An 18669-nucleotide genomic window follows, 5' to 3' on the forward strand; every position below is an offset into this window, starting at 1 on the left:
CAGGACTGTGCTGGAAGGGCTAAGCTCAGCTGTGCTCAGTGCCACATAATGCTGATCCTGTGGGAGAAAGGCGGCATGGAAAGGAAAATCTAGTTCCAGTGGTTGAATAAGGCTCTGATTGTTGCAAATGAGAGCATTTAAATATAGTGCATATGAGAGCAAAGCTTCTCAAGTTATCATACTCCCATCACATTTCCTCTTTCCATTTTAATTAACAGGTTCTGTCTGTACAATGCTATTTTATGAATGAGACCTGACTGTACACAGGCCATTGTTTCCTGTGCGCTGTGTGCAGACTTTACCAGACTAGGACAGCACTTCACACACATGAATACCAGTGTAAGGTTAAAAGTAAACAATGATCAAGCTCAGTTTTGCCGAAAGCATTTTTTCTTCATGTAGTTTTAAGCCGCATTTGGTCCACTTTAAAAATAGAATAGGAATTTCTCTCTGTTTTCAAAGTGATTTCTTATATTCAGTTGGGGAAGAACACTGTGATGAACGCTTTCTTTATCCAAGAAGTGGCTTTTGCCTTAGGTCTGTGATAAATTATTTCTATTGCCACTATTGCCAGTATATTAGGTCTGTTGATAGTGAGAGAGAATATTAGTGGGGTAGTACAAGTGTTGCAGTCAGAGATAATGAGGGTAGAAGTCCCTTCCCAAGGAACTGTTGGCTGTACGTGGCAGTATAGTGCAGAATGTCTGTGTTGAGACCCGATTCAGAAACACTGTCTGTTTTCAATCACGGGCACTTAAGCTGTGTAACTTGGGAAAGGCGAAGCTCATGAGGGCAGAAAGTAGCCATATGCGTAGTGCAAGCCTCTTAAGCCGTAGAGGTCAGCTTGATATGTAGAAGACTTCATCCTTTCTTACTGGGGACAGTTCTTTTCTGTACAAAAGTATTCCCTCTTGAGATAAGCATTTTTTTAATCACAGTTCTTTGGGCAGTTATTTGTAAAATTTATTTTGGGCTATCTCATGTTGGTAATACTTTCTTGGTTTCTAAGTTGTATGTATATAGCTACCATGAATAACATCATTTCCTTTTCTTTTGAGCCCGTGTCACATAGAATTCTTCTGAGCAGCTGTGATTCACACTAGCAGGTAGTTTGGCTTCACCATGCTGCTCTCACTCTCCTTTCTCAAAGCACTGGGTAAGGAAAATATGATGAAAAAACAGCTAATGGGTTGAGATGGGGCGTTTCATGGTATTCATTGCCTATTGATAACGGACCAGAGCTGTGAGGACTGAAAGCAAACAAAAAATACCTTCACCCTGGCTATCCAACCTTTTCTACCTCCTCCCACCAAGTAGTGCAAGGCAACAGGGACTGCAGTCAGCTCATGGTCAGCTTCATCTCTACCTCTCCTTCATGGTGACTCTGCCCCTTCTCCACGTGGGTCCATCCCATAGGATGCTGTCCTTCCCAAGCTGATCTTGTGTGGGCTTCCCATAGGCGGCAACTCTCCTGGCAGTGCTCCAACACAGCTCGATACCACAGGACCCACCTTTCAGGCACCGCTCTAGCACAGGTCCCTATGGGCAGCAGCTCCCTCAGCCCTCCTGCCCCACCGCAGGCTTCTCCCCATGGGCTGCAGCTCCAGCCCTTTGGGATTATCCGTGGGCTGCATCTCCTTCAGGCCTCATCCACTACTGCTTCATGGGTTCCTTCATGACTGCATGTGGAGATCTGCTCTACCTGGTGCCCATGGTCTGCAGAGGTACGATCAGCTCTGCCGTCGGCCTCTCCTGGCCTGCAGGGAACTTCTGCTCAATGCCTAAAGAACTTCCTGTCCTCCTTCTGTACAGACCTTCATGGCTACAGGGCTATTTCACTCACATTTTCTCACTCCTCTCTCCCACCTGTTCTTGCACAGGACAGGAGGCCCCTTTTGGAGCAGTTGGAACTGGCTCTGTTCTGACATGGGGCAGCTGCTGGGCTCTGCTCACAGAGGCCTCGGCTGCAGCCCCCCGCTAACAAAACCTTGCCATATAAGCCCAATTACAGCACTAAATTTGATAACTGATGCACTACGGAAATGACCACACCAGGATTATTTCCTTATCCAATGAAATTGGTCATTTTAACCTCTTATTTGGAATAAAAGTGAAGGTAGTTATTAACATGTGTAGTCATTTTCATTTCATTTCTATTATTTGGAAATATTGTGATATGCATAAGCTTTCTTTTTTAGAAAATAACTGAGAAACCCTGTAATTAAATTGTATCAAGCATGTAATGAAGTAGAATAGAGTTGTGTGCTTGATCAGAAAGGGGTCTGATCTTTATTTTGAAAAATTGTATCCTTAATTCAGTTCAAAATGTAATAGGTGGCTGTTTCTTTTAACAGTGCTGCTGGTATTAGGTGGAGTAGTGTATATATGTCCCTATTTAATCAGTGTGTATTGCAATTTATACTTCCTATAAAGAAATATACTGACTTCTGTGCCCATAGCTTTACTAAGTAGTAATAGAGGCCTTGTGCAGCTTCGCATCACAGAGCATATGGAGGGTAGAAAAGAGGCATTTCCCAGTGAACTGAAGGACCAGGAGAGATATTAGTAAGGACCTAGAAGACTGTCTGTACACTGTCATCATTCAATCGTGTGACAGTTTGCTAAGCTAACAGTGTTGGTAGTGGTGTGCTGTGGATCTTGAAAAATCTAATTGTGATGCTTTATGGCAGCAGAGGTGAAGAGCTCAGAATGATTATTCATGAGCGTGGCAGACTTGGCTATTGTTAGCTGTGTCTGCATGATGCCTTGCCAACTGTCTGCCCTTTTTGCCTTAAGGAAGAGAAGGTATTTTGTTTCATGTTGTTAGTAAATGTCAGTTAAAACAAAAACGTCTTCTACAAAACCAGCATGGCGAGGCTGTGGCTTGCATTTTCACTAATTTTTGGTTGCTCTTTGCTAGCAGTTTTGCTTGTGAAAGGTGTATAAATTGATGTTTCACTACAAATTATGAGGAAATTCCCTGTTTCCTCTTTTTTAATTTTTGGCTTTGTAGAGTATTTCCCAATCATTGAATTAGGAAGTGTTGCTTTGTTTTATTCCTGATATGATACTGTTCCTGTCAAGAATGCTGTGATCATATGAGTTTTTAAAGCAGGGATATGTAATGCTTTCCACTCCCACACATTTCTCTGATCGTCACAATTCTTCTTTACCTTCCTGGTTCTGCTATGCATGCTTCTAATAAGAATACACCCCTTCAGTTCTTTTTCTGGATTACGTCTGTATTCATTGTTTCTAACAGCAGATCCCTTCCTTTTCCAAGGCATTCGTGCCACACTTGTTAACGCTGTTTATTTATTCATTCTTTTGTTAACCGAGGCTGTACAGTCTCTAGGGCCATGCAGAAACTCCAGTTCTTATCACAGGATGGTCTTGGCACTTGGCAGGATATGCAAGTCAAGGCTTGGGGATGTCAGTGTTCACAGCTTCATTCTCTTAATTTCCAGGTGCCACACGCACCTCAATCAACTAAGGGTACTGAGAAGTAGAAGACTCACACCTTAATAACTTGGGTGTTAATTACTCTGGCTGGTCTCAGAGCATCTGCTCCAGTACTGGGAAAAGATGATGCAACTTTGCTGGAGCCAGCAGTGTTGAACTCACTTGTGTCAGTCATGAACTTGGCTGCAGGTCTGAAAAACAGACTGCAGTTGCTCTGGATAACCTGTTTCCAGAAAAATGCTCTGGGAGCAGTGATTAGATATGTAACATTGCATCAAGAGCAAGGGAGAAAAGCCTTTGGGCAAGTTCCCTTTTTCAAACATATTAACAGCTGAGATTTTTTTACTTGTCTCATTTTGAGAATATTATTAAGGAGAAACAGACAAAAAAGACCAGAATTAATTTCTAAATCTTGAGATATTTGTACAATGAAACATGCTATTTGAGATTCCGGGATCTCTAATGAGCCTCTAACCTGAGCCTATCAGTCTGCTAGGAAGGGGCAGAAAACCATGTGGTGTTTTTATTTATTTGTTTCTGTTTTTTATTTGAAATAATACTAGTTACCTTTTCCATCTTCTTTAATAATATTCCCAGTAAAGTGTCTTCTGAAAGTTTGATAGCTATGAGATACGGCGGAAGTTTGACCTTTGGTATTAGACAGTGAAACGTCCTATTTATTGCAGGGGTTTTTCTGGTATATTCCTCTTCTTCCAAGTGAGGTGAAGCTCAATAAGCCTTGAAGGATCTGAAGAAAAATCTTAGGTAAACTTATTTCAAACTTCTACTTAAGAAGTGACTATTTCTTGAACTTTGGTTCCTTCTCTTTGTACATTCCATTTCTTTCGTTGATTATAGATCATGATGAAGGCATCTCAGTAACTGTTCTGCTCTTTCCCAACTTTTTATTATTTCCCTTTCCTCTGAGGTGAGTTGATAGAATTTTCTCTCATGTAACCTCATTTGCCTAATGACAAATGCTGAGAGTGCTACTAAATGCTTTCATACCTGACTGTATAAGAGCTTTCCAATATTACTTACATATGTATGAGTATCCTTTCAGTATCTAAGGAGGGCTGTGAAAAAGAAGGGGACAGACTCTTTAGCAGGTCTGCTGTGATAGGACAAGGGGAAATGGTTTCAGACTAAAAGAGGGGAGATTTGAACTGGCTATATGGAAGGATTTTTTTTACAGTAAGTGTGGTGAGGCACTGGAACAGGTGACCCAGAGAAGTGATGGATGCCCCATCCCTGGAGGCACTCAAGGTCAGGCTGGAAGGGCTCTGAGCACCCTGATGTAGCTGTGGATGTCCCTGTTCATTACAGAGGAGTTGAGCTACATGGCCTTTAAGGATACCTTCCAACTCACATGATTCTATGATTCTATGTAGCTGCTGTAAAATTGAGTGTGTGCAGGCATATTTCAAGGATATGGGCTAGGTGCAGTCAAGTTTGTAGCTCTGAGTAAAGTACGCAGTGATGTTGCTCTACTGGTTGTAAATCTTTTTGGCTTTTTCAGCATGCTTCATGAAACATCAGTATCCTAACTTAATTTGTTGAAGTAATTTTAGGTGTCACAGGTTGGGGCATCCATTTACTCCTCTTGAATAATGCAATTTGGGAGCAGCAACACTGTGCACAAGCGGTGAGCCTGCTGACCTGAACAACTAAAAGCTCAGTCAACGGTATACATTTCCTTTGTCAGCACGGCCCAGTTAAGAATATATGTCAATGAAGAGAGTCCCTGTGGATAACTGGGTTACTAGGATACCACATAGGCCCTATTTTAATTAGATATTTGCGCTTGACTTCAGACTTCCCATGATTTCATTGCTTCTAGAGATTTTTGTGGTAGTAACACAATTTAAGAGATAAAATTCACTTTCTTTTAAGGATATGGTTATTCCTAAAAGCATTTACATGCAATGGACACAGAGTACTACTCAGTGATAGATGTCATCTGTAAAAAGAGAGGCTAGTATAAATTTCATCAAACTTTTTGAAAGCTTGCCGAATCTCTGCATTTTGGAGGAAGCTGCAATCTTGAGCCTAGGCAGAAAGCTTCTCAGTGATCACTTGATTGTATGAAAATTGGCAGAAGAAATCAAGTTGCTTTGCAGAAAGTAAACAAGTAAAATATAAAAAAAAAGTTGAATGGAGGAATAAAGTTTTTCCTTTTTGTTTTTAAAAGCATGACCTGCTTATCATGATGAGCAAATCTGGTGAGTGTTTTTCTTAGAATTAACATTTGCAAAGCCACTTCCAGTTCGTGTGTACTTTATCTCTGACACATGGCTTCCCACATGATGATGTCACATACAAATAAATGCCAGAAAAGCGTGAATGCTCCCAACAAAAGCTAGACTTTGAACTGTGATTTGATTTGCAGGACTGTGTATGTGTGTGTGTGTGTGTGTGTGTGTGTGCGCAGGGCCAGCCAGCCATGCTGGGGCTCTGAGCTCTGCACAGAGCTGTTGCTTTCCTCAGCTGCGGGTGATGTGCTGTAGGAATACATCAAACCACAGTCTATTTGACATCCTCTCTCATACCTTTTTTAATCATCCTTCAGGATGATTAAAATGCTTTGAATGATGATTAAAATGGTTTGAATTGTCACGGCTGTTGTTGTTTTGTTTTTTTTTTGTCATGGCTAGCTTTTTCCAAGTCCTGGATTTTGGTCACAACAACCCCATGCAGTGATATAGGCTTGAGGCAGGGCAGCTGGAAAGAAGTGGAGGAAAAGGATCTGTGGGTGTTAGCTGACAGCTGGCTGAACATGAGCCAGCAGTGTGCCCAGGTGGCCGAGAAGGTCAATGGCATCCTGACTTGTATCAGAAATACTGCAGCCAGAAGGAGCAGGGAAGTGATCGTCCCTCTGTTCTCAGTACTGGCATGGCTGCACCTGAAGTGCTGTGCTCAGTTTTGGGCCCTTCACTACAAGAAAAACATTGAGGCCCTGAAGCATGTCCAGAGAAGGGCAACAGAGCTGTGAGGGATCTGGAGCACAAGTCTGATGGGGAGTGTGGAGAAGAGGAGCTCAGGAGAGACCTTATTGCTCTCTCCACCAACCTGAAAGGAGGTTGTGGTGAGGTGGAGATCAGCCTCTTTTCCCAGGTAACTGATAGGACAAGAGGAGATGGCTTTAAGTTGACCAGGAAGTTTCAGTTTGGATATTAGGAAACATTTCTTCTCAACAAGAGTGCTGCTGCAGTGGCACAGGCTGCCCAGGGAGGTGGTGCAGTCACTGTCCTGGAGGTGTTCCAGAACTTGATGTGGCACTGAGGGACATGGGCATGGGGGGATGGGATGGTGATTGGACTGAATGGTCTTAGTGGTCTTTTTCTACCTTTATGATTCTATGATTCTCACCTGGGTATTAAAATAATTTGTTAAGAGCAGTGTGGGGAGTGACCCGTAACTCAGGGGAGGATATCTTGAATGTTTGAGTTTGCAGGTATTTTGCAGTCATGAAAAGCTGTTTAACAGATTTTTGTTCCCATCCCACTGCTAAGGCTGTACTACTGTGTGGGGGGAGTAGTTCTCGCTGTGTGATTATGTTTATGGAGTGTGTGTGGAGGTGTTTGCTCTGTCCTCCATCTGTGTGTGCCTTGCTGTCCTTACTGTCTGATCTGTTGTATATTGTTGTCTTTTGCATAATGGAAAGCTTCACTTGAGTTGCAAAATTTTTCTTCTGTTGTGCAAAACAATGTGTTACAGTGGTACTAGATAAAGAAGGACTGGTGGTTTGTTTGTTTTTCTTTTAAACTACTAGTTACTGTAAACTACTGAAGAGTCCTGTTCTGCCTCAGCCGCAGATACATTTGGAAGATTCTTGGATCAGAATGAAGGTTGTGAGTTTCCTGATGAGGTCATCCATAGAAATTGAGATCCCAGACTGCTTAATAGCTTTTTAATTGGTGGTTTTCAGCAAAAGCATAGGTTTGTAGAGGTATCAGTTTGTACTTCAGTCACTTTTAGATGCAATGCTTGAGGAGTATTGTATTTTATTTTTTTTTGCCTCAGAGAAGTATGAAATGCAGTCATATCATCTTCTACTAAACATATTTTATTTCTGCAAAGACTTCATCAAACTCTGCTGGCAAGAAAGAGCGGGTTTGTCTGTGCTGCCTCCCTTTGTGCTTTGGTGCATCTTTTCTGTTCATATGGAGCTGGAAAGTTGTGTTGGTTTGCTGTGGAGGAGGGGGAATTTCATGTAAACTTGCACCTGGGTGGCAGCTGAGCCGCGTCTGTTTGCATGTGGATAAAGAACAACTTCAAGATGTTCCACTTCTTTCTTGGCTGTGTGTGGAACCCTGGTGTGCAAAGTGAGCTTGCACGTACATAGACACCCACTTTATGTGCTTTGTAGTAGCAGTATTATTTTTCTCTCAGTACTACCCTTTCTATTATTGTGAAACGTTGCCTTCAACCTTACTGCAGTAGGAAAGGCTGCTGTGACTTAAAATTTGTATTTCTTAATCTTTTCTCTATTTTAGTCTTTCATGTCGTATAAACACCTTCAATACTGAAAATTCACAAGCATGCATTTTAAATGCTGAGAGATGCTTGGGATTTTTCCCAGTAAGATGAACGCCTTTGGGAAAGAGCTGCCTGTCTCCTGCTCTTGCCTTTTGCCCCTCATGCAGCCCCAGCACATGCTAACTGGATGGAGCATTGCATACATGTGCAGTAGCAGCCTCTGAAAGCTGCTGAGGCCCTGCTGAGGAGCCGGACCCCCAGCCCTATGCTTGCCCTGACATCACTGTGCATGTGCCCTGACATGGTTGCCAATGTAGCTCAATCTGTGCTCGGTGTCTCCTGGAGGAGGAAAGAGACAACTTTTCAGCTGCCAGTGCTCTGTGACTGGTATTTTCCTACAAGCTAGACACCTAAGAAATTAGTCACAGGCTTACACAAGAGAGTCGTGGGTATTTTTTGTAGTGATCTAATATGTACACGGCCTTTTTGACTGAAGCTGGGCTAAATGCTATTAAATAAAGAAGTTATTAAGTGTTAAGCTGTGTGAGGAAGAGTTGACGATTTATTCACTTACATTTGCACCTATCATCCTCTTTACCCTTGGGTGGTCTTATCCCACACATTCTGCTAATACAGTTTCAGACTTTATAGTTCTCAAACAAAAATCTGAATCATGGTGAATGGCAGAAATTTTGTTGAAAGCTTCCTTGAGATGTGACATGGTATCCTGGGTTCCATCAGAAGAGGGGTGGCCAACAGGAACAGGGACATGACTGTCCCTCTCTACCCTGCCCTTGTGACGCCCCATCTGGAGTACTGTGTCCAGGCCTGGGGCTCCCAATACAGGAAAGATGTGGAGCTGTTGGGGAGGGTCCAGAGCTGGGCCTTGAAGATGATCAGAGTACTGGAGCACTAGGGAAGGCTGTGAGGAGACCTCAGTGCAGCCTTCCAGTATTTAAAAGGGGGTTATAAACAGGAGGGGAATCGACTTTTTACGAGGGTGGACGGTGGTAGCAGGACAAGGGGGAATAGTTTTAAGCTCAGGGAGGGAAGGTTTAGATTGGATGTCAGGGGAAAGTTCTTTACAGAGAGAGTGATGAGGTGCTGGCACAAGCTGTCTAGAGAGTTTTTGTGGATGCCCCGTTCCCAGAAGTGTTCAAGGCCAGGTTGGATGGGTCTCTGGGCAGCCTGGTCTGGTACTAGATCTGAAGGTTGGTGGTACTTCCTGTGGTGGGGGAGTTGGAACTTGATGATCCTTGGGTTCCCTTCCAACCCAACCCATTCTATGGTTCTGTGACATACTAGTCTGCCCAAAGTTAGAGAACCATCTAGTCAGTTTGTAGCTATAATTTTAATTTGGGAGCTGTTATCTAGTCAAGGGTTTTCTCATAATACTTGGAATGTGTGTAGCAGTGGCTGCTGCTCTACCATAGCACCTCTGTTTTCTCCTTGCTTAAAAAGGAAAGACACTAAAACTTGATGATGTAGACCCTTGCATTTATTTACAGGATATGTATTTTTTAATTATTTTTATGTTGAACTACTTTTCTGTCGCTTTCTAGTGTTTTCAAACTCTATTAGGCATTACTTAGTTTCTCAACAAAACTACCATTACTATTCACAAGTTTTTATTTTATTACAAGTAAAGACTCTAGTTTTGTTTTTTTTTCTTCTTTTGTTATGCCTGTACCTGTCACCTGTAATTGAAGATCTCTGTAAGACGAGAAGCTAACTATGCTTTCATACATACTGGTAGTTGTGGCAGTATACCTCTGCCATATTTTAATAGTAGAGTGCAGAAAAGTGATGTGACTTTTATAGGATTTGCAAACTGATCAGTGGCAGAGCTGAAATTACATCTCAGATCCTGCATTTATAATAGTGTGTGTATATATAAACATATATTTTTATGTATTCACATATCTATATGTAATTAAATGCAAATTTGTTGTTTTGTTTTATTATATAGAGTATATAGAGTGTAACAAGTTTTGTCTCCAACACTGCAAGTGTTGAGTGAATGAAAACTGTATTTCTCTAATTGCTTTCTAGAAAAATGGCCAGCCTAGTTCTTGGGCTATGTACATGTGTGGCTTTCTGGCAATCTAACATAGTATATACTTTATCTTCAAAGAAGTCTACAGACTGCATCAGCCATTTGCTGCTGGGAAAGCGGTGTTGAATTCACCACATTCAGCCAGTATTGTGATGCACAGCCATGCTACTGTAAATGCAGCATTCGGGCTCGTTGTGTCCAGTGACAGGTTTTGGTGCTGGTTGATGTCATTCAGCCTCCAGCCTGTTTCGGTGGGTGGCAGAAGCAGCAGAGTTCACCATCCCACGTACATTAGCATATTGCTTTTGGTGTCGCGCCTTTGGTTTCTGAATGTCTTTGTCTGGATGAAAGCATTGTCCTGGTGCCATCTGTGGCTCATGTGACTATTTCCACCAGTGTTCTTTTTCCCTCCTCTTTGCTATAGCTTAGCATCACAGCTTGGCTTCCCAAGCTATCCTTTTTTATAACATTACCAGCTTTGTGGAGTGTGGCTTGCCTTTTTGTCATCCCGTCACCATTGCCTGGCTCAGTGGCAGCACACTTGCTGGATGGTGAGTCTGTCACCCAACAACAACAGCTGTGCGAGCAAACAAGTCAGCATTGATATTAATCAGTAGCTTTGTGCGGCATTAAAGTACAGCAGAACATGTGCAGTCTGTCAGCTCCTTTGTCCCACAGCGTAGCCAGATCAGCTGCTTTGCAGTGATGAGGATGTGATTGCCATGCGTTGCTCCTTCGCCTCCTTCAGAGCACGGTGCTGCTCCTCTTTGTGTGCTCTCTGGCTGCTCCCTGGCACATCTGCTACATGTCCCATCTGCGCCCAATGAGTGGTGTGTAGCTCTGACAAGCGGTAGTCAAGTAGTGTGCTGTTCTGCTGAAGATGACAGAAAACAATAATTAGTATTAGTAATGGCATGTCATTAGTACTCCCTGCTTCTAAAAGCCAGCCGAAGCAACTAACATAGAACATGGGCTTGCAAACTTGCCAGGGAGTTTTTGTTTCAAAATCTTGTATGCACAAGTGAATATTTCCGTCCTCTCATTTCAAGTAATCAGTGCTCTTACCTTGTCTTGTAGCTTTTCTAAGTCCTCTGTGCTCTGGCAGTTGTTTTTGTTTTCCTTAAAAACAAACAAATAAGCAAAATCCCACCACGTTTTGTTCTGAAGTTGTTTTCCTTCCCAGCTATTATTTCATGTCTTTCAAAGGAAAACACAGGTTCTCAACAAAAGTCTAGCTGTAAAGTTAGAGTGAATTTAAAGCCAGAGTTGCCCTTGCCTTATGCATGTCTCTTGAATTGTTATTAGTGCAACTATGGGTTGATGTTTGGACTGGATGATCTTGGTGGTCTTTTCCAACCTTAATGCTGTGATTCTAACTAGCTCTACAGAAATCTTTGTGACTTGCAGTCACTTCCAGCAGGATTTTGCCTTGTCAAATAGAGCAAAGATAATAGCAGCTCACTGTGGGTGAAGGAAGATGAAAGTGCACAGCATGGGCGTGTGTAGGCAGTGCAGTTGTTTTGTCTGCAGAATCAGCTTATCTATCATCACCCGTAGCTTTTTGCAGATCAGAAGTGCTCTTAGTAATCAGAATGTGGACACCTTTCCAGTCACATTAAGTATCTTGTGTAGTAATGTCACGTGTACCGTGCATTCTGTCTTCAGGGGTTATTAATGCTGGGGGTTACAGCATGAAACCGTGATGTACAAGGAAATCTTTATTAGTGCATTTGCTTATGATTTGGAATTCATTTTAAGCGAACACTAGGTACCCAAAGTCTGACAAAAATGGGCAGTATTTTACAGCATTTTACCTGAAAGGACTGATGGCATACCTTTATGCGTACTGGGACAGAAGTGATTCATTTTGACAGTGCGTGTTTTATGGTCTTGTGATTCTTTTCCTTTAGTAACTCCCTGCTTCCTCAAAACATCAGAAAGGCAAAAAACTAAAGTTGAGGGAAGAAGTGAGGTCAGGAAGAGCTTCAACGAGCAGACACCTTTCTGTCAACAAGAGGGTCTGGTATCACAAGCCCCTGCAAGGGGGTCTCTGCTTTAGTCTCATGCCTCTCGGGGACTGCTTTTGCTGTTACTCACAATAACCGCTTCTGAAAGCCATTATTCAGAGCGGCTGTGCTGCATTGCGTTTCAGCAGCAGACCCCTGAGGAAGAAGTCAAGGGTGTACTTGTGTATTTGTCCTGCACGGCTTTTGCAAGAGTGTGCTGTGTTGTTGTTTTTATTAACTTTTAATCTATTTATCTATTTATTTTTGCTTGAGAGCTTTCTAAGGCAATTTCTTTCATCGCACCACAAACGTCATGTAGCTAACGGTGCTTGCAGTGTGTTCCAGGAGGAAAAAATGGTTTAGGACTACTTAAGAGAATGATAACTGTTACACTGTAAAATACTGCACATGGAATCTGTAAAATAAAGCATATTATCACAGCAGTACTATTTGAATAGAGGTGGTTAGTGTTATAGTGGCATTAGCTCTGTGTGTTAATTCTTATAATTGTGCTTCTCAGATCAGCAGGTTCAGAACTTACCAAGTCAGTGTGTCAGCACTTGAAAAATTGTGTCGGGGAATTTAGCAGAGGGGGGCAGAGGGGGTGATGACAGCAGTTTATCACTTTTGGAAAGTGCTGTTGAATTGGCAACAGTGTGTAACAGATAGGTGAACTGCTCCTGCAAAGATCTGCTGTGGACTACCGAGTTCAAGGCATGCTATAAGGGCTTGCTAATGTAGCTACACTTGAGCGGTCTACTGTATCACCATCAGGCACTTTCTACTGTGTACACTAGCTTTTATTTTCAGCTGTTCCCTAGTGGTTTAATTGGTTGGGATTCCCACCCCCCACCAGCTTTTTCAGCGTGTGCTGTCAGTAAGCTCCAGTATAAAAACAGTAATGCTAGGAAAACAGGATGATGGGGGGGGGGTAGCTAAACTAAGAATGAAACCTTTGTGTGTACCCTAGAAAAAATGTCCGGGGGCAATTTTCTGTGATTTCCTTGACCATTCGACTCTGAAGGCTAGTAATCCCATCTAGACATTTCAGAGAAGTACTCAATAATAAATCTTTTCTCTGTAAAACACATCCATGGCTGGAAAAAGTTTGTATGCTCATCTTCTGTGCAATCCAAGAATACTTTTGCAAGAGCGGAAAATATAGTCAAGTTGTGCAATTGATACATGATTTTTTGCAAGAATCTTGTTAAAAAAGTCTGTTGAAATCACAGCTTTTCCTCCTTCTTGCTTGAGCTTAGCTATGACTACTTCAGTCCTGCAAGCTGAAGAAGTGAAAGTTTTGTAAACAAAGAACTCCTACAGCAGGATGCGCATGAAGATGGCAGTTGTGTAATGAAGCAATTTGCCACAACTGCTTACAGGCCAAAATGAGATGAACAGCAGGCAATGTAAACATAACTGCTGGATGTGTTTTATGTCAGCAAATACTTGCATGTGGTACCTGACTCGTATAAAGGGAACCCCTCTTCATCTCTCATCAATAGCAGTATCACTCATTTCTGATACTGCCTGGAGCTGGTCCTTGGAAGAGAACAGAACTGCTAGTGAGCCTAATAAGAAACAGTAAAACTGGAGGAAATGAGGTGATGCTAGCAGAAGGCAGAAGAGCTAAACTTGGACCCTGAAGTTACATAAAGTTTTTATCTGTGTTGTACCTTATTACCCTTTCTGACTGCTTACTTTGGGAGCACATTAGCTGACGTGCAGCAACCTTGTGAGAGGGAGCTGCTCTCCATTCTGCAGGCTCACTGAGGCGCTGCTGTCGTCCCACTGATTTAAAGGGAATGGCGTTTCACAGAAGAATTTAATACGTTTTTCAAGTACTGGGCAGTTTTGCTTGTAGCCTTGAATTCTGAATAGATTTCTGGAAGGTTTGCTTCTTCCAGTCTTACTGCTTAAGCTAATCTGCTTTTGTTTGTTTGTTTTTCTTTCTCTTTTTATTTAGATGAGATATCCTTGGAGCAGCGAAATTTTTCCTTTTTCTCAATGGACTCAAAGGTGCACCAAAGCATATCAGGCAGCACAACACAAATGGCCTTAGCAAAAAGTACTTTGGAGTCCCAAGAAAGTAATTTTCTTCAAACGTTTTTATCATCAGTTACCACTCCCATTGATGTGACTTCATTTAACCAAGAAGAAATGGTCAGAATTTCAGAAGGGAGAAGTACACCATTGATAAATTTCTCCGTAACAAGCAGTGAGGCATTCTTAAGTGACGACAAATTTATTAGCCCATTTCCAAAGGTGCAGTGGACTCCTCCACTGAAGTCTTCTGCAATTTTAACAGATCATCACTCAGTTAATACAGCAGAGCTACCAAGAGAAACATTAGAAACTCCGTTACTAACACCTTCATTATCTGTCTTTTCTTCACCATACGACATCTTGAGAACAGCACAGCAGAAGACTCCACTGAGTGCTGTCCTTGATTATAGTACCAGTCTCACAGAGTTGGAGCCTTTTGTACCAGACAGTGGAATACTGACTGCAAGCAGACACTTGCCATTGCACCCATCAGATACAGGTATTTATTTCACTCCCTTTCCTTCCGAGAAGGCAGATGCAATGTGGGAAAACATAAACAGAAGTGTAACATCTCTTCCTTCTGGGGCCACTTCAGAGGGGTCACCTATCCATCTCAAGCTGCTGGGTGAAAATAGCCATGCTGCAGCAGGTGCTACAGCACAAAGTGGTGACATTTACACCAGTAGGAGTAGCAGGGCAACAGAAGCTGTCAGTATAAGAACTGACCCTGCTCCAAGTATTCCCTGGGCCACAGTTGCTGCAACAGCCAGTGCTGAGTCTGCTTTGTTTTCCATCAGTCTTCCATTTGCAGCTTTCCCAGGTGACTCGGCTGCCATGTCCACCTACTCTGATACAGTTTTCAATGCCGGCTTGTTTACACAGAAGTTCTCTAGTACAGCACCAAATTTGCCTGCTGATTCGGAAATACCAAGTCAATCTGAGCTTGATAGTGAGCTCATAAGCCCAGTGCCTTTCACAAGATCGTACAGTTCCTGTTTATATTGTGACTCTGTTTCTCTTCTGCCAGAAGCAGGATTTTCTCCAGAACATGATGTGGGCTCAGGTGATTATGCTGAAACTCTGTCATTCACAGCCTCTGAAGTACAAGGCATAACTCTGTCTACAACTGTAATTGCCGACAAATATGAGTTAGAAGAGCCTACACCTGAGGTATTTGATACTTCTTTTCCATCAAGACCAGTTGTTTCATTTTCTTCAAGATTTGCAGAAATCCCTGCTTCAAGTTTGTTTTTATTGAGCACTGTGGACACTGCTCTTGATGACAGAAAACCTGCGAGCTCTCCTTCTTACCATGAGCTGCTCAGTGAAACCTCACTGGACATCTCTGCTGTCCAGTTTTCCCTGCCTGTCACAGGAACTGTGTCACTGGCACCAAACACTCATGTAGAGCATCCTGCTACCAGCAGTGTTCTGTTGGAGTCTGTGACCATCGCAAGCCACGCAGTTGCATCACTTGCAGTCAGCCCCACAACTTGGCTGGAGTCACCAGAACTTAAGCCATCAGAATCTGTATTTTTATTTGATAAGATATCTACAAGGGAAGAGCTGTCTTTAAATATTTCAGATTTTTCGCCCAAACTTTTATCAACACCATTTCTGATTGAACCTAGCTACTTACTTCTGTCATCAGCCGTGCTAACTTCTCACTCTGTCATGCAGAGTGATTTCTCAACACTGTTACCTCAGACCTTGTTGAGTGGAACACCAGTACTTTCTGAGGATGTTTCCAGCTGGGACTTAGCTACCGCTGTCAGCTCTGCCACTGACTCTGAGCTGTCTTTGTTTTCTGTCGGGCAAACCTCGTACTTTTATTCAAATACATTCTCTGTTCCAGGTGTGTATGTACCTGAAATAATGCCATCATCAAGTTTTCTTTCCAACTCGTCTGTGTTTCTGGAATCACCATCAGTATTGCTGGTGGGATCCGAAGCCATGTTTACCTCAGTTGTACCAGGAGCTACCTCTCAGTTAGAGCCTTCCCCTTCCTCCTTGCAGTCCGTGGCTCCCACCCTGGTGCTGCCCTCTTCTGACACCGGGCCTCTTAGAAGCAGCGTCCTGCTTGATGAGACAAATCTGATCTCTGTGTTTACTACCTTCCCGACAACTCCTGTCTTAAATGTGTCTTCATCTCTGCTCTCAACTGGTCTGGCTTCGGATGAGGATATTGGTGCTACAGTTAAGGCCACGCTGCTTTTAACATCCCTCAGCGAGAGCAGCGCTCACACAACAGCCCTTATGACCACAGACCCTGGCGGCCCGACGCAGCATGCTGATGCCAGCAGCATTCTCCCCTCTCCTACAGAATCTCTGTCTGTGACCACATTGTTTGTTCCCACACAATTTCCCTCGACTTCCCTCCCCCCCACGGGGTACGACGTTCCAACGGGAGCTGATGATGCTGACACATCAGTTGCTGCCAGCACCATCCCCACCACCACTGCCACCAGCACCACAAGCAGTTCTGGTGTTTCCTCCTCCCCTCCTCTGCTGACCTCCACTCGCCCTGGAGCCGCCATCCTCCCCTCTGCCACCAGCACCACCAGGCAGCCCTACGTCTGTGACATCGCGATTCCTGACACGTACCTCGTCACTGCTGGTGAGAGGCCACCAACGTCTTTGTTTCATTTTCAGAAACCACTGTGTTGTGAGCCCGTAGTTAAAGTGCAGATGTTGAGTTGGCTACTTGGGTAAATCAGAGAAATGTGTAAAATTTAGTCAAGTAGTTGTAAATCCATGGATCTTTTCAATATAGTAGAATTCACTTGAAGGGAAATTGCTAGGCCAGTGAATTACATGTACCTGGCGCAGTGAATGAAGCTGTGTTTTAACACTGCTGATGTGTTTGTATAAGTACATATATTTGAGGCTACTTTTTAATTTGATTGCCTGAAAACAAACATTATTCTCATAGTAACATTCTGCAAATGATTGTTCTGAATTTCTCCTTGGTGTTGACACTGTTGCAAATAGCCCAGGTGTGAGATGTTTTAATATGAAAGAGGAAATTTGGCTTAAAGAATATTTTGGATTTTGTTATTGCTTTTATCATTTTACTTGCTTATGTTTGTATTTTCCCTCATCTCCTACTTGCTTCAGTTGGATTTGGCATGGTTTTAACCAGAAGAAAATACATTAGTGTGTTTCAGAACCAATTGTCTCAGCATGTGTTTTTGCTTCTTTGGTGTTTTCCTACCTTCTCCTGGCTTGCACCAGAGGACTAACCAAGGGCAACTGTAGAAATGCTGCATACTCTGTGGTAATCAATGCATTTTGCCCTTAAGTTTTGTTGTAATGTGGAAAGCAGAGTGATAATTATCTTATTCTCCAGATATGAAGGTGAGCTGACTGCTGGTGAGAAGGAAGATTTATTTTAACCTATAATTTGAGTAGTTCAGTAGACAATTTACTGATGGAAAATAGATGCAGAATGACAGTGTCACACTTCTCAGTTGTTTCCTTGTGCTCAGTTACAGTCTCAAGCAGACACAACATCCATAAGGGCGTGGGGGTTTTGGAGCAGTTTCTTAGTGGATATCCCTTTCAGTAACCAAAGACACGTTTGTTTATTTACATTTAAGAGAAAAGTAGATGCATATTTGCTGTGGCTTTTTTTCTGACTTCATCTGCATTCCATGCATTGCCTACAAAACTTAAACTGTGTTATGACAGCAGTCTCATTGTGGTTGCAGACCAGACCAATTGCTGCAAGTTTCAGACCCTATTTGAATGCTTGGGTGATTCTTAAGAAGGTTCCTTGTCTAGAATACTAAAGACATTAGATATTGACAAAAATGAGAAGAAATAAACCGGTAGTTTCTTAAACTGTATTCAGTTGCTTTTTAGGATATAGTCACACCTTTGCCTATTTCCTTGTCTTACTTGTCTGACACAGTTGATCTCATTTCTGCTTTTTCATGCATTACACTATTGAAAATGCAGCTTTGAGATGAAGCCCAAGAGGTGAAGCTAAAGTATACTTACTGACTGACATTAATTTCCAGTGCTGGCCCGAAGAGCTATTCTCCAAAACGTCAGTGAATCCATCAGAGAAGTGCTCAGAGCTCAGTTCAGGCGATCAGTAGAGCTAGAGGTAAGTGGCATGAAATGTACAAGCACTCTTTGATTAATATAGTACAATAGTGGTTTTAGTTCACAGGCTAAACTAGTAATTCAAAAATAATGCTTCTGATGCTAAACCACAGAGAGGTTTATTTCAACTTAAACATTAACTTTTGTTTTAATGCGAGTATGACATCCAAATTTTTTTTTTAACTTTTAGAATGTGATTTATTTTCTAAGGCAGACTTTTCTTGTTTTTGCCATAGCTGAGCAAGCAGTTTCCTGACTCCGCTCCTCACCTGCTCTGACTTGTGAGGTGAAACTGAGCTGAAAAGCTTTTACTGTACTAAAGTATGTTTTGCTTCTCCTGCTAGTTGATTATATGCTTTATGCCTTAAGCAAAGCAAGCCCTTCTCCACTGCCTCGTGCTGTCTTATCTTGTAACTGAGGTCATCAGCACTTACAGAGAAAGCGGTGGGATCTCATATGCACAGGGTTTGGCAGATGAGAAAGGCAGGGAAAAAATCAGATGTGCAATGG

General features: G+C 42.5%; 1 protein-coding gene across 1 annotated transcript; it reads left to right on the plus strand.

Annotated features, from left to right (window-relative positions):
• Window positions 1-13952: 13952 nt before the first annotated feature.
• Window positions 13953-18193, plus strand: LOC109363695 (UPF0606 protein KIAA1549-like). The gene is made up of 3 exons (XM_031552767.1): window positions 13953-14548; window positions 15077-16666; window positions 18072-18193. The coding sequence occupies exons 1-3, from the start codon at window positions 14011-14013 to the stop codon at window positions 18191-18193; spliced, it is 2250 nt and encodes a 749-aa protein (XP_031408627.1). The 5' UTR covers window positions 13953-14010.
• Window positions 18194-18669: the final 476 nt, after the last annotated feature.

This window comes from Meleagris gallopavo, chromosome 1, assembly GCF_000146605.3.
Source record: "Meleagris gallopavo isolate NT-WF06-2002-E0010 breed Aviagen turkey brand Nicholas breeding stock chromosome 1, Turkey_5.1, whole genome shotgun sequence".
In the NCBI taxonomy this organism is placed as follows: domain Eukaryota; kingdom Metazoa; phylum Chordata; class Aves; order Galliformes; family Phasianidae; genus Meleagris; species Meleagris gallopavo.

What these genes read in the sequence shown, in the direction of transcription:
- LOC109363695 (XM_031552767.1), top strand. Translation starts at nt 14,011, where the DNA reads ATGGACTCAAAGGTGCACCAAAGCATATCAGGCAGCACAACACAAATG. An exon ending in ATTGCACCCATCAGATACAG is followed by an intron (nt 14,549 to 15,076) that starts GTATTTATTTCA and finishes CTCTTCTGCCAG; the next exon opens with AAGCAGGATTTTCTCCAGAA. An exon ending in CACGTACCTCGTCACTGCTG is followed by an intron (nt 16,667 to 18,071) that starts GTGAGAGGCCAC and finishes ATTAATTTCCAG; the next exon opens with TGCTGGCCCGAAGAGCTATT.